The following is a 23,452-nucleotide window of genomic DNA, read 5'->3' on the forward strand; positions in this document are numbered from 1 at the left end:
TAATAACAATAAAAATAAATAAAATTGCATTAGAAAGAAGCCTTATTCTAAAATTTTTAAAAATGACATAAGAAAAATACCAGTGGGTGATTCAATGCAACTAACAAGCTTTTGTAAACATGTAGAGAATAAAGATGCAGCATACTTTATGTAAACTGACTCAATACCTGAAAATTTTTTAAGAAAAAGATATTAATTATTTCATTAACAAAAAAATTTCTAGCAAAAAATTTAAGTAATTTCTTTTTATTTTGTTTGATTAACCCAATCATGAAGCACCAAAGATTCCAGCAGCAATCAAGATCTACCAAAGATTCCAAAAAAATTAAATTATTGCAAGTAAAAACAAAAACACTGAGACAGAAGATGACTTTATCTCTTATTATTCTTGTAAGATGAGATCTGTTATTACAATTTATGTTCTAATTGATGAATGTAAATCAAGTTTGATGATGAAACAAAATCTATTGGGTCTTCTTTAGTAAATGAACAAGATCAAAATTTCAGTTGAATCTAAAATAACTGAAATTTCGGTTCAGTTAAACTGTAACTGAATGCAAAAATTTGGCCAAAACCAAACAAATAGAAAGTTGCCAAAACATAATTTTAGGTTTCAGTTTTAGCTGAAACTAAAGCCAAAAGTTTTCATTTAGTAGTCTTCTTTAAGAGATATGTTGAGAATACTTGAGTACTTTACACTGGAAATAAAATGCCCTTTTTGGAGAGAAAGAACAGTAACAAAAAAAAAAACAAAAAAAAAAAGCGGAAAGAAAATTGCAATAATTTCATTTTCAAAGAAAAACATATGCACAAATAAATCATTTTGTGTTCTTTTTTTCACACATTTTTTAAATTTTTTTTTTCACACATTTTTTAAATTTTTTTTTTCACACATTTTTTAAATTTTTTTTTTCACACATTTTTTAAATTTTTTTTTCACACATTTTTTAAATTTTTTTTTTCACACATTTTTTAAATTTTTTTTTCACACATTTTTTAAATTTTTTTTTCACACATTTTTTAAATTTTTTTTTCACACATTTTTTAAATTTTTTTTTTCACACATTTTTTAAATTTTTTTTTTCACACATTTTTTAAATATTTTTTTTCACACATTTTTTAAATTTTTTTTTTCACACATTTTTTAAATTTTTTTTTCACACATTTTTTAAATTTTTTTTTCACACATTTTTTAAATTTTTTTTTCACACATTTTTTAAATTTTTTTTTCACACATTTTTTAAATTTTTTTTTCACACATTTTTTAAATTTTTTTTTCACACATTTTTTAAATTTTTTTTTCACACATTTTTAAAATTTTTTTTTCACACATTTTTTAAATTTTTTTTTCACACATTTTTTAAATTTTTTTTTCACACATTTTTTAAATTTTTTTTTTCACACATTTTTTAAATTTTTTTTTTCACACATTTTTTAAATTTTTTTTTTCACACATTTTTTAAATTTTTTTTTCACACATTTTTTAAATTTTTTTTTCACACATTTTTTAAATTTTTTTTTTCACACATTTTTTAAATTTTTTTTTTCACACATTTTTTAAATTTTTTTTTCACACATTTTTTAAATTTTTTTTTTCACACATTTTTTAAATTTTTTTTTCACACATTTTTTAAATTTTTTTTTCACACATTTTTTAAATTTTTTTTTCACACATTTTTTAAATTTTTTTTTTCACACATTTTTTAAATTTTTTTTTTCACACATTTTTTAAATATTTTTTTTCACACATTTTTTAAATTTTTTTTTTCACACATTTTTTAAATTTTTTTTTCACACATTTTTTAAATTTTTTTTTCACACATTTTTTAAATTTTTTTTTCACACATTTTTTAAATTTTTTTTTCACACATTTTTTAAATTTTTTTTTCACACATTTTTTAAATTTTTTTTTCACACATTTTTAAAATTTTTTTTTCACACATTTTTTAAATTTTTTTTTCACACATTTTTTAAATTTTTTTTTCACACATTTTTTAAATTTTTTTTTTCACACATTTTTTAAATTTTTTTTTTCACACATTTTTTAAATTTTTTTTTTCACACATTTTTTAAATTTTTTTTTCACACATTTTTTAAATTTTTTTTTCACACATTTTTTAAATTTTTTTTTTCACACATTTTTTAAATTTTTTTTTCACACAGCTTTGAAAAAAAAAGTAAAAACAAAATACAATTAAATAACATAGTATAAGTTATTAGCATAAATTAAATAATGGCAAAATATAACTGGAAATTTACATAAATTATTTTTATGCACTACGCACTTTTAAAATTTTTCCAAAAATTTTTCACTTTAAAATTGATAACTTTTAACTACAGAAGAAAGAAATGTGGTAAACATTTCAGTTTCCTAAATGCTCACCTTCCCATTTTCTTTTTTGTAAGCACTCAGACAGATTGAGCGCTAAAGATGAAAACTGAAGCCAAGATTGATGATGGATGTATGCTCCCAATAAAACTGTTGTTGAAGCTTTCGTTGGAAATAATCCTATAAATAAGAAGCAAAAGTTAAACACATTTTAGATAAAAGATAAAAAAAATTTGCAACAACTCTTAAAACTTTATGCTAACAGTATTTATGCTATTTGTAGGTTGGTTATTAATTCATATTACTTATGTGGTGGTTATTTTCAAAGATTCCATTTCAGTCACAAAAACTTTTTGGTCACAACACCTTTTTGCTGTGTAAAACAAGATACTTTGTAGTTACACAATCAAATGTATTAAATACAGTTGTTTCAAAAAAGTTTTATTAATTGATAAGCATTTGGTTTCTATGAGGAATTTTAAAGTGTGCTTAAACTTGTTAACTGTAATTTTGTAAAATAAATTTCTTAAATATGAGATTAGGAATATTTGATAATTATTCAAATCTTGTAATGGTACTGATATTTTTTGCTTACATTCTGCAGGAAATAACAAATACTAAAAGGCAACTCTTGTTTATAATCTTTTTAAATACAATATTGAAAACAAAAAGAATTTCTTGAATAAAATAATTGATATAATTCAAAGAAATTTTATTAAGTTTTTAAAAAATATATACTAAAAAACACCTCCAGGAACAAGACGAGATATAGTAACTTTATGAGAGCTGTGGTGACTAAAGAAATTAAAAAAAAGGAAAAATATATATTAAGAAGATATTTTAAATTAATAGGCTGCTTATTAACTGGTAAAAAATTTTTAAAACTTCAGATTTTTAAGCTTTAAAAAGAAAAAAAATTAATGATAAAAAACCATGCACCCTTTAGGATAAACTTCAGAACGGTAACATCCCAAACATAAATCAAAGTCTTTACAATCATCACAATGTATTCTTGTTTCAATTATAAAAGCATTACAGCTATTGCATGTATACCTAAATATAAACAAAGAAATACTTGTGTTTCTATTGTTAATATTGACGTTATTGTTGCAAGTATTCCATACTGAATAATGCATTAGGCCTGTAACTAATATATTGCATAAAAGATAACAAAATATTTGAAATAAAATTATTTGAAAGAAATACTACAGCAACTTTAACTCCAGATTAACAATAAAACCATTACGTAAGATCTATGAGTTCATGTTGGTCAGTATGGTCATGCACTTTCACATTACTAGAATAGCAATCTGCACACAAGTCCAAATCAGTACAAACAAGACAGCGATACCTAAGCAAGCATATGTAAAACATTTAAAACATTTAAATATACTGACTAGTTGTGTGTTATAAAAAAAAAAAAAACACAAACATTTGGCAAACAAAAAGAGATAAGATTAGCTCATATTACATTACATTATGCAGATTTAAAATTAATGCTGACTTTACTAAAAAGATTTAAAAATTATAAAAAGTGTTTTGAATTATTTACAGAGTTTGTGTTATTAAGAATTTTTGCCTCTTTAAACTTTTACAAAGTTTAAAGAGGCAAAAATTCTTAATAACACAAACCAACTGTTATTTTGCAGTTTAAACCAAACTGATCATTCAAAAAAATGCCACAAAAAATTTTAACACTTGTAGTTCAGCACGATTTAAACACACAAAAATAAAATATTAGACTGCTGAATAAACAGTACCTTCTTCCTTGGACTTCTTTACTGCACCCATCGCAATTGACCATTACTTCCAATACTGATGAGTAACGAGCAATAAATAAATGCATATCAAGTTGTAGTTCTGGTGATGCATTTGCAAGTACCTGCTCATTCCATTTTTTAATTCCCATGCTATTAGCTTCTGTTTTGAACTTTTTATGACGCTCATACATTGCTAATTCAGCTTTTTCTTCATAGCAGTTCGTTTTAAGAGGTGAAGTGCCTTCCAATTAAAAATATTTTCTTATAACAACATTTAGATCATTTTATGTACAGTATAGAACAAGGTAATAATATAATTTCAAGTTTAAACAATTTACAGTAAATACTTGTAATGGTTGTCAAGAAAATTTCTATTAAACACAATCTATATAGATTTTTATTTTCATTCACATAAACACTTTTTTCAATCTAGGTATAAGCAAATAGTTCTACAAGACATCTGGATTAGATTATACATGTTAACAAGAATATGTGATTTATAAATTAGCTCATAAACATAGAGATAAGCCCACTGAATAATGGCAAAACGTCTTATGCTTGCCTTCCCATTAACAAACCAATTGACTTAAAATATATTAATAAAAACTCTGAAATATGGAAGTGGTAGTATTAAGGCTTGAGGTAGTATCTCCTAGTATGGTATAGATCCAAATATATTGCATAAAAGAAATTATGTATAGTTTTGACTACAATCACATATTGAAAAATGTAATGCTACCATATTAAGAAGATAGAATGCCCATCGTAATAGAATTCCAATGAGATAACACATAATTTCAAACTAATTAATGGTTTGGTGATGAATTCACAAAACATGTAATTGAGTGGCTTGTCTCAGGATCTCAACTGTATAGCAAAACTTTGAAAAAATAATGGATGATTCAGTGAAAGAAGGAAAGTCAAAAAATATAGATGAATTAAGAAAATCTATGAAAACTGGTTGATACAAGACTCCAATTAAAACTTAATAAAATTAAAATGAAACAGGTAGAAATAGAAGAAATAAAAAACAAAGGTGAAGCAATTGATGTTAAGTAAAAAGCAATATATTTAGTTAATAATTTCCAGCATCATTATTGAAGTTGTTTTGAAATTCATTTACCATTTTTCCTCTTATGCATATTTGTTTTTGTTGTGGCTAGACTTTGAAAAATAATTTTGTAAATTAGGGTAATTGTAATGAAAATAAAGTTAATGATACAACACATTTTAAGCATTTATTCCATTCAGTGTAAAAATATCACTATATAAAATTTATTTGTATATTTTAGTTGCAAAAATACTTCATAAACTTAAGAAAAATTAATAGCACTATTTTGTGGAAGCATTATGCCATGGGGATGTTTCTTGTCATCTAGTGTTGGTTCTATTCACTTTATAACAGGTTTTATGACAGCTGATACTTATATCAACACACTTGAAGAAAAAATGCTTCTATATGCTGAGGATAATATACTTTTGCTTTAGACATAGGTAAGCAAGATAAGAACCTTAAGCATACGGCTTCTAAAACTAAGTGATGAATTCAACATAATGGTATAAGAATGATATAAGTAACAATTGGATAGGCTGGCAAAATCCTTAGATTTAAATTCTTATAGAAATTTCATAAAAAATTGTTAAAGAGGACGTAGCAAACAAAAGCTTTGTAAAAACTTAAAGTAGTATGCAAAAGTTTAGAAACACCAAATTTTTTCCAGTTTTTAAAGCATAACTTTTCACAAACTTTCTCAAATCAGCTGACATTTTTGCCAAATGTTCTTTATATCAATTTAATTCATAATACAAACCAAAAAATTATAAATTAATGGTTTATTAAAATTCAATTTTTATTTGAAAAGGCTTAGGTGCATAAGTTTAAAAACAACTGAACTTTGCTGAAAATTTATTTCAAAAATTGTTAATTTGTCATTTTTTCAATAAGACAGTATTTGCTGCAATATCCATTTGCCTTCAAAGCATCACAGCAATGAGGCATCAAGTCAACTAAATTAATGAGAACATCTTGATGAATGTTGACCAACATTCTTTAACTAAAGCAAATATATGGTCTTTGTTGGTTGGTTTTCTACCAACTAATTGGTGGTTAATGTACTCCTAAAGATGCTCATGAGGATTGAGAATTGGGCTCTGTGAGGGCCTTTCAAGAAAATTTTGAGTTTTTTTTATTTCAAAAAGTCCTTAACAGATCCAGCAGAAGCTTTGGATCATTATCTTGTTATAAGGTCCATTTGTGAGTCTTTTATTCTTTGTATGTGGCAGCATAAAATTCTTCATGATGTTCATGACCTTTTCAATTGTAACTTTAGGTCTTCTAGTTTAAGACTTGTGAAACATTTTTTTCCACAATTTTTAAAATTTCATTTGAAACTTCCTTAGCCTCTCCCTTGAAATATCATGAAGTACTTGTATTATAAAATTTCACAATTATTTCAACAACTAGTTATACTTCACTGCTTTTAAAAAATTTTAAAGTATTGTTAAATTATTAAATTTCACAAATACTTTGGCCTTTATTTATGCTTTTACTCACAAAATCTTGATAAAATTGCAGGGTATGCGCGACTGTTTCTAAACTTTTACACAGAAGCCTTTTTAAAAAAAAGTTAAATTTTAATTAACTGCTTTAAATTATAATTTTTGTATTATGAATTGAATTGTTATAAAGAACATTTGATAAAAATTTCAGCTAATTTGAAAAGGTTTGAAAAGTTATGCTTTAAAAACTGAAAAAAAATTTTTGTTTCTAAACTTGCACACTACCGTGGATATGTGGGAGGATGTAAAAACAACATGTTACTTTATTCCAGTATCAACATGCCAAAAATTGACCAACAGCAACAATAATAACAATAGCATGGCCAAAAGGCTTCATGCAAAATTTTAAAAAAAGTTAAGGAAAAAAATATTTTTTTTAGATTGTCAATCTTTTAAGTCTTTTGTATATAAAGAATAGATTTTATTTTAAGTTTTTTTCCAATAACTTCTCTCTACTTTTTAAGAAACTATTATTTAGATGAGAAAAACCAAAGAAAACTGAATAATTTTTTTAAAAATTATGATATAATATTGATTGGGGAAGTATTAAAATGTAATATTGACGTTTAAATTATGGTTTTGAACTTCACTGGTTCAAACCAAGCTGAAGATTCTTTAACTTCACAAAAATGCTCAATTACATTATTTAAATTTGGTTAAAGATTTCTTATGCAATGATTTTTTTATGATAAAGGTGTCTGTGATATAATTAAATTAAATGTGTAATACTAAATAATGCATGAAAAGTAAAATCATCAACATTTGTCAATTACTGACTATAAAACGCATTTTTTTAGAATGTATAAGTCATGTATTTAATTATTTTTACACCACTGTACATCACCTAGTTTTAACTTTGATTTAAAAAAAGATGAAAGAACCTTTAAACTAACAATTCTTCTAATTATGAAACAAGTATTAAAATATGGCTCCAATCTTCATAACAAATGAAAACTGTACCTGCTAAAGTTAAGGCCAAAAGGTGTGGAAGTTTTATGCATGATATAAATTCAAAATCATATGGCTTCCATTCAACATCCAACAAATGCAGAAGATAACTTAGCATATATTTAAAATTTGTTGATGACATTCTAAATGACAAAAAAAGTTAATTCAGCAAAAATGTTAGTCAGCCAATCAAATAAAACTATTATAAATAAATTTACAAATCAGCCAATACAATAAATTTAACAAGCAAATAGACTTACTCTTGAGGTTTGTTTATTGCGGAAAAGACTATATTGACTAAACAGTGTATAAATGAATAAAAAGCTTTGCGAACACTGTTTTCTTTTTCCAGACCGCAACCATTCAAGAAATTAGAGTAATGTAATGGAAGATGATCTTGAAACGAAAGTAGGTTTTGCAAGAACAAAATTGTTGGAAACTAAATTAACAAATATTTATTAGCAGATATTAATGTATATATGCATTCATGTAATACTCTCACAAGATCTAGTTAATTATTACAATAGGATGTAAGAACCAAATGGAAAAAGTATTTCTGTCTCTACATCTAAGTAAAATTTAGTACAGTTGAGTAAACAAACCTGGATTTTCTTTTCACTGTAAGAAAGAAGATTTGATGCAAACAAATATATGTTAGCAATTGTAGTTGCATACTTTGATCTGTGCTTTAATAAATCATGAATTCTAAAAAAAGTCATAACTTCACATTAAAAATGATCATTGTGAAATGTACTTCATAAAGAATCAAGTTAAGAAAATTTTAAAAAATAATCACTTCTTATGAGACACTGTAGAATTAGTCACAAAGTCTAAGACCATTTGAAATGAAGGATACTTTTCATGGCTATCTTCATGGTATACTGAATTCTAAAAAACAAAGTTTTTTAAAAAATTGAATTAATAAAAAAATCATCTTCAAAAACTTGTTGTTATTGCTTAAATTACTTCTTGATAATTTTTAAAACTTAATACATATAAAAAATAATGCATATTAAAAAATAATGTATATAAAAAAATAACACATATAAAAGATAATACATAAATTGCATAAATTATACATATATAATACATAAATTATTTAAAAAATGAAAAAGGCTAAGAAAAAATTTCATAAAAAAAGTTACAAAAAAGATTATTACACTGCGCTTAAATTCCACAGGCTCATGCTTAATAATTGATTTTGAACTACGATTTATGATAGATTGCTTGCGCTCTGAATTATGTTGGGCTAGCTAAAAAAAAGAAAAAGTAAATTTTTTCAACTGAAACTTTTGTAAAAAAACTTTGGCATGTATAAGGGGTTGTGATTTTACCAATTTACTGATAAACCTTTGTTATCATTTACCAGTAATTTTTGATGGTAAGTTAGTAAAATTTAGAAAAACTATGCAAAATTTTCAACAAGAACACAATTTTTCACAATTTACAATATCATAAATATTCATATTTATCATAAATATTCATATTTTGATCTTATTTTTTCAACCATAATAGAAATTCTTTGCTGATGATGTCTGAGTATATAACATTATGGTGAGTAAAAAACTGTTTTAACATTTTTCTATTTTTCTTAAAACAATTTGCTGCCTCAAGTTGCCAAATGATGACATCACCAATTGTTAATTAAACATGATTTCCAGATAGAGCACTTCAACAAGAATGCTATTGCTGCTTCATTCCATCAATCTTATTAAAACATCTCCATTAAATTAGAAAACTGTATAGTATTTTTATATTGTTTATTTAGTTTCATAAATATAAATAGAATTTAAATTTTTTAAATAAGGAGACCATTTTTTTTAATGTAAAGAGCATTTTTTTCTTGGCTATTTTAGTTAAAAAACAACTTTCACAAAAAACTTATTTTACCAAAAAAATTTTTATTTTAATTTATTATTAACTTATTTTAATTTATTATTAACTTATTTTACCAAGTATTAAATTTATTTAATTATAAATGGAATGATGCTTTGTGTAATTTTTAAATGATTTTCTACTATTTGCTAAAGTGATAACTTAGTCACAAACAACAAACTCAGAAAAAAAAGTTTTATTTATTGCTCTTCTGACTAGTTTGAAAAAATTATCAAATGTCTGGAAACATTATGAAAAAGATCGGTCTGAAAGAATAAGTAAGATTACAAAAAGAATTTTCAATTCACAGGATCTACAACAGGAGTGCAGTAAGTACCTTGATTGAGAACATAAAATAAAAAATTAATTAACATTACATTCTAAAACGCATGAAATAAAAGCACCACCAAATACTAATTATCTTTTAAGAAGCTCTGGATGGATTTAGCTTTAAAGCTTTAAAAAAAAGCACATTCATCCAGTCAGCAGTTGCAAAAATAAACTTTTTAAAAACCACAAGTAAGCAATTCAGCAGTTAAACTATTTTGCTAGTGTAAAAAATGAGCAGAAAGATCTGTTGTGATTTTAATGTGTCAATAATGTGCCAATAATTAGCTTTGCTAATTATTGACAAGATTCACACGTTGCATAATTTTAATATTATAACGGTTTTTATAACGATTATTAATTGTTGACAAGAGTCACAAGTTGTATGTTTAAATGCTATATATAGCGAACAATTTTTTTGTAACGTTGTCGAGGTTGTTGACAAGTAAAAAAAGATATTAGAAACGAAATAAAATGGCTCTTAAATGCGTAGAACAACAAGATCAACTCAGAAAAAATGGAAAAAATTGGACTAAACTTAGCTGATTGTGTTTTTTGTTTTGTCACTGATGGAGCTTCAATGAAGATTGTTATACTCAGAGTTCATTGGCTTTGTAAACATGCCCAATATTTTGAAAATTAAAAAGGAAAAATCCTAATGAGGAAAATTTCTCCCAACAATGACATTGAAAAAAGTGACAAGAATTCAGATGTTATAACAAAAAATTTTCAACATGCCATCATAAACTGTTGTTTAGAAAATTGCTAAACCCTTCCTATTTAGGCTTGTTCCCTACAAAAAAATTGCTAAACCCTTCCTATTTAGGCTTGTTCCCTACAAAAAAAATTGCTAAACCCTTCCTATTTAGGCTTGTTACAAAAAAAGTTCCCTACAAAAAAAAACTCTTAGATCACATGGAAACTGATAACAGATTTAAAGAAAACAAAGAAAAATTCTCTCTTCAACACAAGCCCATCCAACATTCAGCAATGAAGCAAAGATATAATTCAAAAAAAAGTTTAAGGCTCTGTTAAATAAAATCCTGGTCTTTGAAACAACAAGCAAAAGAGCTGCCAATCTGAACAGTTTGCCAATCCTTTTGAAAACATTCGTCCCATAAGTATTTACTCTGATCACCCATTTTCTACAAAAACTTAATCAAGAAAGAGTGATGAACTGTTCAATGCTGTGCTCCATAAAGGTCTATTTTTTATTGAAAAATGAAAAATTGAAGCTTTTTTTTATTATTTTTTACAATAGGCAATGATTTGGTCAAAATTTATTACTTGGAAAGAATGGAATTTTTTTTAAAACTAATTTTAATTACTTTTTACTAACTTTAAGTAATTAAATATTTTAATTACTAGCAAATTCCTTAATAACTACATAATTACCTGTAAATTTTAGCTGTTAATTTACACCTGGTAAAAGCTCAATCCTAGCATACATATTACATGAAAAATAATATAAGATATATACTAAGGATAAAGAGTTCTATAGCGATAAAAACTATATATAAACTCTAGATAAATCTTGCAGAAGTTCTATATGATTCCCAGTGAATGCCATGACTTTATAGAAATTTAATAAGAATTCTAAAGAGCTGGGCATGCTATGATATTTTTTAGTACCTTCACTTGCTTTCTACTAAGAAACTTTGATAGACCAGCAAACTTGAGCAAGAATAATGCTTTCTCACGACAGCTAATTACTAAGGAAAGAAAAATTGAAATGAATTACTTCACATTTTACTTATATTAAACTGGAGTATTTCATATAGGTAAATTATTTATTCAATATAATTGTTTCAAATGATTAAAAAAACAACCCATACCAGGCGTATCAAGATCAATTTTCTGGCCTCCATTATTTGTTAGTTGCTCCTCTTGAATAACATAATTTTGCCGTTTTAATAGCTGAATAGATATAAAGCTGATTTATTAATACAAAGAAATGTAAAAAGTTTTGTTTGAAAATTTTATTGCAAGAAGATTTTTTGTAAGTATGCAGAAAGGAATATTACAAAACATTCTTAATTCAATATAATTTGGCAGCTTACAAGAGGTCTTCTGATGCTTTCTGCTAATGTATAGGCTGCCACAAAACATGATGGCAAATCTGCAGAAGCATTCTCAATAACTAAAAGCAATACAAAAAATGACTGCATAAAGTTTTTAACAAAGATTGCTAAACTTGAATAATAGAATAATAAACTCAAGAGAACAAAAAAGAACTTAAACAATTCAGAAGAAAGTCTTATTTTTTTTTAAAGATTATTTTGGCTAAACCTACAGAAAGGAAAAAGAAGACCAAACAAACAGTAACACACTTACTAGCTGAAAGCTTTTCACGTAGTTCTTGAGTGTGCCAAATGAGAGCAGCAAATACAGCATTTACTGTAGAATCAATTAGCTCTCCTCCTCCTAAATTTAGTGAATTTGACTGCAGTTTGCACCTAATTAAAAATCAATGAAATTGATTAAGCTTTAAATAGCTGTATCTGCATTTGGAATTTTTGTTGTTTTGTATTACATTAGATACTATAATGACAAATTCAAATTGACTCCAAGCAGAATCTATCAGGTGCAGCATATGTTTTCCAACATTTAAATAATATAAAATTAAAAAAAGAAAAAACATATATTTAAAATAATATTTATTTAATACATTAGACTTTATTAAATAATAGTTAACTATGGTTGTTAATAATAATATCTCTATTGTTTTTTCTATTGAATAGACTCAAAACAGAAAAGTGTCAATTACTTCCCTGATATTATTTTCATTGATTTTTTTTAATTGCTTTTTTAATTTCCTTGATCAAATTTTCTCATATTGTTACTTTCTGGTAATTGACATTCTAAGAGATTTTGTTTGGTACTGAATAGTCCATTAGATTAAATTTGTGTGTTTTGGAGGCCAATTTTCTTTAGGTATATAGGATTTGAAGTTATATTTGCACTAACTTTAAGCCAAATCACTTGTATGCGGACTTGCACTATCTTGTTAAAACGTCCAATCATTGAAAAACCAGTTATCTCCTCTCTTATGAAACTTTAAAACATCAATATACTTCTCTGCATTAAGCTGTTAGCATTTATCCAGATGCAAAAACCATGTATATAGAGTCCAAAAAGGTATGTTTGTCTGCACCTCTCTGATTGGTTGATTGAAGTCATGTAACTGATGACACCAAAGCTGTTTGCAAAGCTGTGTTTGTATAGCTGAGCATTGCTATTGGTTCTTATTAAAAAAGAAAGGCTCTGTGAGGCCATTCCACATTCCATAGCAACCAATACACTTCTAGGGTATTTCTCTTCTTCGAACACGCCACCCATTTCATTTGCATTTTGTCAATCATCAGCCCAAATAATATCATTTTGTTCTTTCTCATCCAGATGCAATTTGAGTTTCTTTTTTCTTTATGATCTGAAGTTAAGTGAACTTAGAACTCAAACTTTTTTTGTATGGATACTTACATAAATCTTTTAGCAGTTATCAAATAGTTCTATCGCTGAATAGCTCAATTGCCAAAGTCTTGTGCCATGGTTCTTGAACTTTTTCAATGATTTTTGGATTTCAGGCAATTTTTGACTGAATTAATTAATCTCTTTGTTCATTTATTACAGAATCATCTGTTTTTTTAAATTGCATGCAATGACTCAGATTGTTGATAAATGACAATTCAGTAAAATATAGTTGAGCAATAAACTTTATTTGTTAATAATTTTGTGATTTCTGGAGCATTTTTTTCCCTTTCTTACAGTGGGAAAAAAGTCAGCTCTTGAAGATCTTTAATCAACTAATTAGTAAATGAGGTAATATGAATGCATACTAATGCATATTATTTAATACAAGTGTATATACTACATGAAATAGTAATAAATTTATTTATTTATTGCAATTATGTGATATTGCAAAAAAAAAAAAAAAAAGTATTGCAAAACATCCTACACCCATTATAAATATTGCTTTGAGTGTGATCAAAAAATCAAAAAAATGACTGAGTGCCTTCCTCACAGGGGCACTCAATCTGAAAACAGTTTTAGAAGCCAATTAAATCAACCTTGAAATAAACTCTTCTGCTTGAGGTGAACTGTTTGTTGCAACTGAATTCAAAAAGGTGTTAACTTCACAATCTGATGGATTATTTTGCTAAACAGAAAAGAAAATATTAGATTAAAAGTATATAATAATAAAACTGTTATTAGATAAATAGGACATATAAATGTGGTAATTTCCCTAAAATTAGTAAAAGCATGTTTTTTTCTATTGTGAAATATGATTAGTTGGAACAAAGTCAATTTTTTTAGTCTTAAAGTCACACTAATTCATTACTATTTCACCACAAGCCTCTTTCTAAGCACTCTACCCTAGTAAAGAAGAGAATTGGATTTCTCTTTAAAAGTATAAATTAATGCATAATCAACAATTATGTTTGCTTATGTTCTTTGGAAACTTATAATCTCAAAATTTTATCTTATAGGGTTTGTAAAAAGATTAAGTAATAAAGAAGTTAAGGAGTCCAATGTGTAACTTATTTACTACTCCCAAGAAAAATTATACTTATTACTTGTATAATCCAACTTATTACTTACAGTGCATGGTTGTTAATCAATTGTATTAATTTTTTCCTTATACAAAGGTAACGCTTTAAAATTTATACAAAGTTATATTTTTAAATTTAAGGATGAATGCAAAAGAAGAAAATTGATCAGAGAATATGTTACAAATGCTGCAACATTAAAGGTAACTAGCATACTTAAACTTAAATGTTTATGGGTTGCAGAGGTCGCTGTTGCTGTAACGATTGCTGCAGAATCAGTGGGATTATCTCTATTTTAGAGACATAAGTTTTAAGGTTAAAATTTCAAATCACTCAAATGATCCAGGTCACATAGTTTAGATTGGCAACTGTTTGCTGCTTAAGCATAAGTATAAGAGGGACATGATGTAGAAAAGTATTTATTTAAAAGCATTTAAAAGCAAAAGATTTTATGTTTTAAAAAAATAAGGAAAGCCTTTTGATAAATGTAGTTGGACAATCTGTTGATTCATTAAAATTAACAATTCAATTATGGGTGGATCCTAGGATTATTATTCTTTCAGACTGTTAGGCCACATGCATCAGAAACTGGTGCCTAGGATGAAGTAAAAACCAGAAAAAACCCTTTTAGGATATAAGTATATGCACCTCCAGGATTTCAAAATTGCAGCAGCTAAAGTCAAAAATCTTTTCAACACTCTCATAGTTTTCAGGAAGATCCAATCAAACTGCAAAAAGGAGTTACTCTTTAACTCCAGTGGCCTTAGATGTTTTGAAGGTCAACAGCTGTTTTTAGCTGAAGATTAATAATGCAGACTTTCAAAAAACCACCTTCACCATCAATACCAAACTTCACAATGTGGTCTTTGCTTATACTTAATTTAAGTGACTCTTTGAAGAAAATCTTTCAGACAATTAACCACTGTTTTGGCTAAAAGTTTCTCGATCTGTGGGAAAAGAAACGTTGGAGATCAAAGTCTTCTGAAAGTCTTGTTGACCAAGTGCAACAAAGTTGGCATGAAAGTTTTTCTAAACAACACATTGATCCAAGACATGGTTTAAAGTAGATGCAAGGCTTTTCATGCCTTTGTTTGATAGGCCAGTATTGACCTGTACTTGAGCCACATTTTAAGCACTGAGGATCATGTTTTAAGCACTGAGGACTTGGGCTTGAAACTTTTATAGATTTTGATGAATCTAAAATTATAAAGGAAAAGAGTTTTATCATATTAATAAAAATAAACACTAAGTATGAGACTAGAGGATGAAATTCTTAAAGATTTGGAAGTTACAAGAGATTGAAAAATGTTAATTGGATGCAATCCAAAACATTAACTTTCCTTTGTTTCTAACCTTATTGCTATTAATATAACTTAAAGTTGACATACAATAGGACTGAATTTACATAATCATACAGTGTGTGCCTTTAAATAACATTATTGCTAAAAAATTCAATTATAAATACCTTGAACTACTGGAAGTATTTTTTCCTGTTCATGATGAAGTCTAATGGTTTCTTGAAGTGAAGAAGATGCATTTGCAATCACATTAGAAACAATTCTTTCATATGCAATCCAACCCCATTCCAACAATTTCAAACAAATTTTTACAAAGAGTTGCCTTTGTGCACTGATGGGGCTCTTATCTGTGAACCACAGAAAAGCATGTTGCACACCTTTTCACTACAATTCTTTCTTTTAGGATTTCTCCTGTTGGGAATATGCAGCGAGAAGATGAGAATGGTTGTTCTTCACCCTTGAAATTCTGCAGGTTAAACACTCACAGGTTATGGTTGTTCTAGTCAATGTTGAAAAGAGATATTGATGTGAAATCAAAAAATTAAGGGAAGATGGGCCTTTTCACCTTTAGAAAATTTTCCAAGTGCGACTTTACATGACTCACTAATTGCTAAAGGAACTCTGGCATCCTCAAAGTCAAAGTTTTTTTTAAAACTGTCTGAAGAATGCTTTTTGATAAAACTGTCAACTTTCTTAAAACTTTTTTGAGGCACAGACAGCAAACAGCTTTTCTTTTATTAGCATGACTTCCTTGATAAGTAGGTATTTTAAAAAATTAAGAATGATAAACTGCAGCAAAGACAAAGCCTTTTATATAAGCAATTAACACAAGGAAGCAAAAATGATGGGTGGACATTATCTAATCAAAAATACTATTATTGAATCAAGTGTGCACCCATCTCATCTGTCAATTTCTACAATCAGATGAGCACTATTTATAGGCCACATGTGACAAATTAAGATGGGGGTCAGGGTGTCAGAAAAGTAAACAAGGGGTTATTTATTTTTAGTTAAAAGTTAGTAAATAATCATTACTTATCTCTTATTACATTACTTGTCTCTCAATGTATCAATGTATTTCATAGAAATTCTGAATTGTTTAAACAGGTTATGATATTAAGCTATCAAATATTATTTACACCCTCTCCCTGTTGACAAGGGGATGGTTTAAAAAAAAAACAACACATTTAAAAACTTTTTAAATTTATATTAATAAAAAAAAACTTTTTCACTAAGTGATTTTTAATATTTTTAGATGTTGTGTGTTACATAATCAGGGAAATATTATATGATTGTCCTTAACTTTTGAAGAAAAAAAAGTATGTATATACTTTTTTTTCTTCAAAAAAATATGTATATGATTAGTAAAAACTTCTTCACTCGAGAGTGCTCAATAGCCTGCTGGCAAGAGCAATTACATAGAAGATACAGCGAAGGATGACAACTTTGTTGGTACTTAAAGTTTCATACCGGCGTGCCGGCAATCATCAGCCAAAATACATAATGAAAAAAACGTTACAAAAAGAGAACATTAAAGAAAAACGAAAAAACCATTAAAAATGTGGTTAAAAAAGAATTGTTCTTATTAATAGCTTCAAATTAGTCTTTACTGTCAAATGACGCAAGCATGTATTTAATCATATGCCTACACTTACTTACCAGCTCTTGCTTTTTATTTAATAAATTTGTGCCTCTATAGATGGCAATTTCAGTTTTTTCATTTAAACATAGAGCGCATCTTCTTGTGCTTGGTTGATAAGGTTGGCATTTCCTGATTATACTCACTGATCTCTATAATAACTGGATAGCGCATCTCTAATATCAAAATTCACGCCAAAATCACCATATTGGAAAGCCCCAGAACAATGAAATCTGATATGTGTGATAAAGCGATAAAGCGATAAGCCGAAAAACAGAACATAAAGCTTACGGGATTAAAATTTTTGGGGCTTTCCAATATGGCGATTTTGGCGTCAAAAAATAAGAAGTTTTGCTCGGAGTTGCGCTATCCAGTTATTATAGAGATCAGTGATTATACTCCATTTAATAAAAGGTTTTCCGTTTTTATCTTTTATGCGCCACACTTCCTTGGATAGTTTGGTGTCGTTTTTGTATTTTACAGTATTGAACGACTTAATGTGGTTTGCATAGCGTAATTTAAAAGGTGGTTCACTTAGGCCAATATATATTTTATCTAAATAGTTCGGAAGGTCTGAAGAAATAACAACTTTGTAAAGTATGTTTTCTGTTAGACAAAGTTGATTTAGGGGACAATGCAACCTGTTGATACAATTGCAGGATTTCTTATTTTGATCTTCAATATCTTCGATGACTTTTTGGTTATGCCAGTTTATTATAGATTTTAAATTCGGCATGCAGTTGTAACTGACTTTCAAAGTGTTTCTATTGAATATTTTATTCAAAATATGCTTAGATGGAAAATGTTTGTCTACCAAATCAAGAAATGATTTGCCAACTTTTGTGATCACATTTTTGCTAAATGGTGGGTTGAACCATATAATGTTACGTTTTCGATTATACTCCTTTCTGGTATTATTAGGAGTATTGTTATATTTTAATTTATGACTATATCTTGCTTTATTTAATGCCTCCTCATAACACTTAATCGCTTTGCCGAATATTTTTTCACTGGATGAAAGTCTTGATAATCTGCGTTCCAATGAAATGGGTATTTGCTTAATAATATTCGGAGGATGGTTTAATTCCTTATGAATATAGTTTATTTGATTCCCTGGCTTGCTATATGGTTGGTAAGTAGAATCGTTTAAGTTCAAAGTAATATCTAGGTAGTTAACGATTTTAAGATTGCATTTAATGGTAATGTTTAATCCATATTCTTTAAGCATTTTTGTGATTGTTTTCTTGACTTTTTCCAATTCTGGGCCACTTAGATTTTCAAAAACTGCCAAACCATCGTCTCTGTAAATACCTATAAAATTTTTATTATAAACGGATGATAGCTTATCTAACAGAAATAGCCCCACTAATTCGCTAACTTCAGCCCCGTCAAATGCCCCCATTGTTACATCAAATAAACCGCATCCTTTTTTCATCCATGTCTCATTTCTATGAAACAGAAGAGATTTTCTAGAGTGGTATACTATTCTTTTTTCTTCAGCTGTAATACAAACGAATTTCTTAGCAAAGGACATCACTATTCTCAACAGTTCTTCACTGATTGTTGGATAAAAATCGTTAATATCAAAAACAACGAATTTCTGCAACTTCTTATTCTGAATGCTTTTAAACCAATCTATTACATTCTGTGTGTTTTTCCATTGATTTAGATTCAACGTGCCCCTTATATTATTGTTTATTTTGTCTAAAATAGATTTGCTTATTTTTCCCAACTCGTTTTTTGCAGGATTTATTAACTGTACGCAAGGGTTATTTAAAAAATTCTCTTTGTGATCTTTAAGTGTTATAAAAGCGCAAAGTTGTCATCCTTCACTGTATCTTCTATATATATATATATATATATATATATATATATTTGAAAATATCTTTTTATCATGTTTACATTTTCAAACTTAAAATCAAATTTTCTTTCTTGGATGTTGTAACCAAATTTCAGCTATAGCATTTTTAGAATCCTGGAAGTAAGTATTTCCATACCCCAAGAGGGTTTTTTTTGGGTTTTGACTTCATCCAACCACAACAAGCACCAGTTTTTGACACAATAAGGCTCTTTACAATAAATTGAGAGACATTCATTTAACAGTTAAACATACAACTAATGTTGAATTCCTACAAAAAAGATTAACATAAATTCTTATGAGATGTTTCAAGGTAAGAGTAAGTAAAATTTGAAGTTTCTTTTAGGGTGTCATGGTGAAATCTTATGGTCTAATCTGGATGAGATGTCTCTTTACTGGAAGTGTTACAAGTTCAATAGTTGTTTGGGTTTAGTATTCAAACATTTAGCACTATGTTTAGGAGATACCATGTGTGATATTTTTATTTCTTAAACAAAATATTTTCTGAAGATTTTTTATATTAAAAAAAATCCATATCTTTAGACAGACTTTCTTGGTTTGGTTTGTAAGATTAAAGAAAAACAATAAGTATTGTTGTTAGTTCTTGCTATTTTCAAATGACTCTGTAAAATGGTTAGCTATTGTCATAACTGTCAGTTTTTAACAAATTGAGTTGGAGGGTATGCATGTGTTTAATATATATTTACATGTCTGCCTTAGATACTTTTGGTCTATTTTATATTTAAAACAAAACAAAAAAAATTACATAAAAAAAACAACAAAAAAAAACAAAAACACCAACAAAAAAATTTACCTATTTAAGTTATTTTTGACAAGATATATTCAATATATGTTAAATATAAAATGCTATCTTACATGAAAACCTGATAATGAACGCTCCAGCTTGCCAACCATGTAACCTCCCCTGAATAATGATGCCCAAAGCTCACTATGCAAAAGTGCTAACTCTTCATTATTGTCTTTTTCTTCATTTGAATTAACTGCCCCCAATGCTTGTGAAAAAGTTTATTGTAATAAATAAATAGTCTTTATAGTAATAGACCAAAAATTTATAGTAATACACCTTGGTTCTTTAATACATTCATACAATTTGCTTCATTTACAGTTCTATACAATTGTATTATAACACACTTTATACAGCCACACTGCAATAACAGTATAGAACAGTTACAGTCACATTGAAATACAGCTTGAAGTTCTATGTAATACAACCTCATTTGAAGTTCTATGATAGTGTATTAAAAGAACTATACAATATTGTCTTCAATAATGGAAAATAGTTTTAAAAAAATAAATAGGCACAAGATTTATTTTTTAAGTTCATTAAAAGAATCATAAGATAAAATCTAAAAACCAAACTTTCTAAAGTTATTTAAAATAAAAATCTTTATGTATTTAAAATACCAACAGGTTTTGGTGTGACAATTTTATATTTATACAAAATTTATTTTTTGAAAAAATAAGTTTAAAAAATTTAATCAAAATAACAACTCTGTATAAATATAATAATAGCGATAGTCTTGATGGGTTAATAATTAACATAATGTCAAGATGGGTTGAAACAAAATAAGAACTAGCATAATGTCAAGATGGGTTGAAACAAAATGTGTATGAGGTATTAAAAAATTTTTTTTCTGAAATCATATAAAACTCTGCAGATCTAAACATAAAAATTTTTTAAAATCTAAGTTCAGTCAAAGCTGGTTGCAACAACAATAAACATCCAAACTGTTTAAAAAACCTCATGTGTTATTTTAATAACCTACGATAAAACGCATTCCTTTTTACAAGGTATGCATCTCATCTACAAAATTGTTGAGTTTGTGTTTTAGTTTTACTAAGAGATTTTATTTGGACTTCTAATATTTCTTTGTCTGTCCAAAATAGATTTAAAGTGATTCAAATCTGGTGATTAAGCTGGCTAGAAAATTGTAAATTTCATTTTCTTCCTGTTATGCAAAAAAAAAAAAAAAAAAATGTCTTGAAAAAAGAATTAAAAGTTTTAATGTCCCTATTTTTTGAAATGACTGAATAGATGCTTTTGATTAGGTTGATCATTTTTGATAAAAAATTTTCATAAAGTATTAAATTGAGAAACCTTTTCTTGAATCTAATGCACTTCCACAAAAACATCCAAAACATTTCCATAAAGTCAACTGCAAATCAAAAATCCAACTTATAGCAAGATCTGGATTTCCAATAGCATACACCTGCAATATTAAAAGTAATCAACTTGGAGGTCATTATAATAAACTCTTTTTTCTTAAATGTAAAAAGGCATCAAGCATAGATTGAGAGACAATTAGGGCATGGCAGATATAAAACATTTTCAAACGGTCTAACCTTAATTTTTTTCTTAACTATACAAAAAAAAAAATTACCTTAAATTTGTACCCCCAGAAAACATTACTTCCATCAGAATGAAATAAAAAATGGAGTTTCTGACCAGCATCAAAGTGTACAACCTAAAGTCATAACAACTAATGCATGGATAAAGTTAAGGGTAAAAAAATTTCAAAAATTCAGCAAAAACGTTTGTTTACATGATAATAATGTGATATTTATAAAATTTGAATAAAAACTTTTACAAACCATTTATAAAACATTACTAAAAGTAACAAAATATTAATAAAACTATAATACCACTTTTACAGGCAAAAAATAATGAGCATTTCAAGTACTTTAACTTGAGATTTCATAATTAAAATCAAACTTTAAATTTTATACTTCTAATCTGAAAAAAAGTTGATATCATTTTGAAACAAAACTTAAGACTCGAAGCATGACTTGAAATTTTAAGTTTGATTTTTGCATTTGAACTAGATTGTGATAGACTTTCATTTTTAAAAAGCTTTTAGTTTTTTTTTTCAGCCTATATCAAGTTTATATGACCAGGACCAAATTTTTTTCAATCTCAACCTAATTAAGTACAACTGGATTTTAAGCTGGTGATTAAACTGACCAGGGTATTAACCTTCTTCTATTTTCTTCCACTTATGCTTTGACTATTTAAGTAATGAGCTGCCAATAATTTTTTTGATCAATCAGTATGCCTGCCAATAAAAATTAAGTAGTTCTTTTACACCTTTAACCATTATTTGATTCAACTTGTTTAGATACTGTAAAGACCTGCAATTTTCCAGAGGATTTAGGTCTGGAAAGTTTCCTTGTCAATCTGTCCACACATTTGCGAGGTTTTTTAATGCGTAGAAACTTTTGCGCCACATTTTATATAAGTTGTTTTTTTTGTTTTTTTTAATATTGCTAAAAACAATAAAAATTCTTGATTTAGTGAACTCCAGTATCATATTACAGTTGTAAAGGAATATTTTCCCTGTCATACTACAAAATAAAAATCACAGCTTTATCATAATATGATATTATATTAACTCTTTTTTATTTCAAAAAAAAAAAAAAAAAAAAATCCTTAAATATCTATCTTGTTACTCTGTATTTTAGACAGAAGTTAAAAATTAGAAAGTTAGAAAAATTTTACTTTATGAAATCTTTTAAATACACACTGACATAAGTGAATAGAAATTAAAAATAACTTACACTAGGCCACTTTTCACTGCCAACTTTTTGATCAAAACGAATCTTGCAACCCAATGAATCAGTAAATTCCAAATAATCATACCTTTAAACAAATAATCATACCTTTAAAAAAAAAAGGCTTTTATAGAAGGAAAATTGAAGTTTGAAATTTTTAAAATTCAGTCTTGATTAAGCCAATATAATAGCCATTATTTAAAATAGCAAATTTTAGTTTTTAAATGATAATCAGTGTTTGCTTTTATTTAAAATCATGTACCTTCTTTCTGTCTCACATAAAGGGTCAAATTCAACTTTAAAACTTGAACAACCTGGACAATTAAATACCTGAAAAATTTTTTTCTTTAATTTTAGTAAAGAAGAAAATTTACAAACTTTAAGTTTCTATCTTATTCAAAATAATGTAGCTATAAATATAAGTTACACTCAACCTTAGAGATAGAACTATTGTTTAAATAATCATGATTTGATTCACACTCCCATTCTCGCAGCACAATATGCTTTGTAGAGTTTTCTGAGGCTGGCATGTCACCTTGCATAAAAAACTCTGGAAATAAATCAGACATCTTCTGAAGTGTATATGCTAATGGTTGGAGTTGATTTAGCAAAGGAATACAGTTGATGTCCATTGTTGAAAACAAATTTAAAAACAGTATCTAAATCGGACAGAAAAACATGTAAAAAGGTTGTTTTACAAATGAAAGTTCAATTTTCATAAATCAACTTAAGATACTATTTT

At 26.9% G+C, this 23,452-nt stretch overlaps 1 protein-coding gene across 2 annotated transcripts in view; it reads right to left on the minus strand.

Moving 5' to 3' along the window:
• Positions 1–23,452, minus strand: part of LOC149878801 (zinc finger ZZ-type and EF-hand domain-containing protein 1-like) — a 64,433-nt gene that overhangs the window by 15,640 nt on the left and 25,341 nt on the right. For both annotated transcript variants that reach the window (XM_090072180.1, XM_090072181.1), the window contains exons 36-57: positions 23,145–23,369; positions 22,973–23,040; positions 22,717–22,798; positions 21,543–21,626; positions 21,260–21,371; positions 20,017–20,153; positions 13,866–13,954; positions 12,133–12,254; positions 11,859–11,938; positions 11,634–11,715; positions 11,431–11,510; positions 8,757–8,849; positions 8,393–8,484; positions 8,199–8,301; positions 7,857–8,035; positions 7,609–7,739; positions 4,090–4,330; positions 3,576–3,680; positions 3,269–3,382; positions 3,078–3,124; positions 2,384–2,509; positions 81–167 (exon numbers count right to left, since the gene is read on the minus strand). In XM_090072180.1, coding sequence (XP_089928306.1) covers positions 81–167; positions 2,384–2,509; positions 3,078–3,124; positions 3,269–3,382; positions 3,576–3,680; positions 4,090–4,330; positions 7,609–7,739; positions 7,857–8,035; positions 8,199–8,301; positions 8,393–8,484; positions 8,757–8,849; positions 11,431–11,510; positions 11,634–11,715; positions 11,859–11,938; positions 12,133–12,254; positions 13,866–13,954; positions 20,017–20,153; positions 21,260–21,371; positions 21,543–21,626; positions 22,717–22,798; positions 22,973–23,040; positions 23,145–23,369 — 2,479 coding nt within the window. The remainder of the gene's footprint in view (positions 1–80; positions 168–2,383; positions 2,510–3,077; positions 3,125–3,268; positions 3,383–3,575; positions 3,681–4,089; positions 4,331–7,608; positions 7,740–7,856; positions 8,036–8,198; positions 8,302–8,392; positions 8,485–8,756; positions 8,850–11,430; positions 11,511–11,633; positions 11,716–11,858; positions 11,939–12,132; positions 12,255–13,865; positions 13,955–20,016; positions 20,154–21,259; positions 21,372–21,542; positions 21,627–22,716; positions 22,799–22,972; positions 23,041–23,144; positions 23,370–23,452) is intronic.

This window comes from Hydra viridissima, unplaced genomic scaffold, assembly GCF_058129835.1.
Source record: "Hydra viridissima isolate aposymbiotic clone 2 unplaced genomic scaffold, HvirCarnegie_v1 scaffold_14, whole genome shotgun sequence".
Lineage (NCBI taxonomy): Eukaryota > Metazoa > Cnidaria > Hydrozoa > Anthoathecata > Hydridae > Hydra > Hydra viridissima.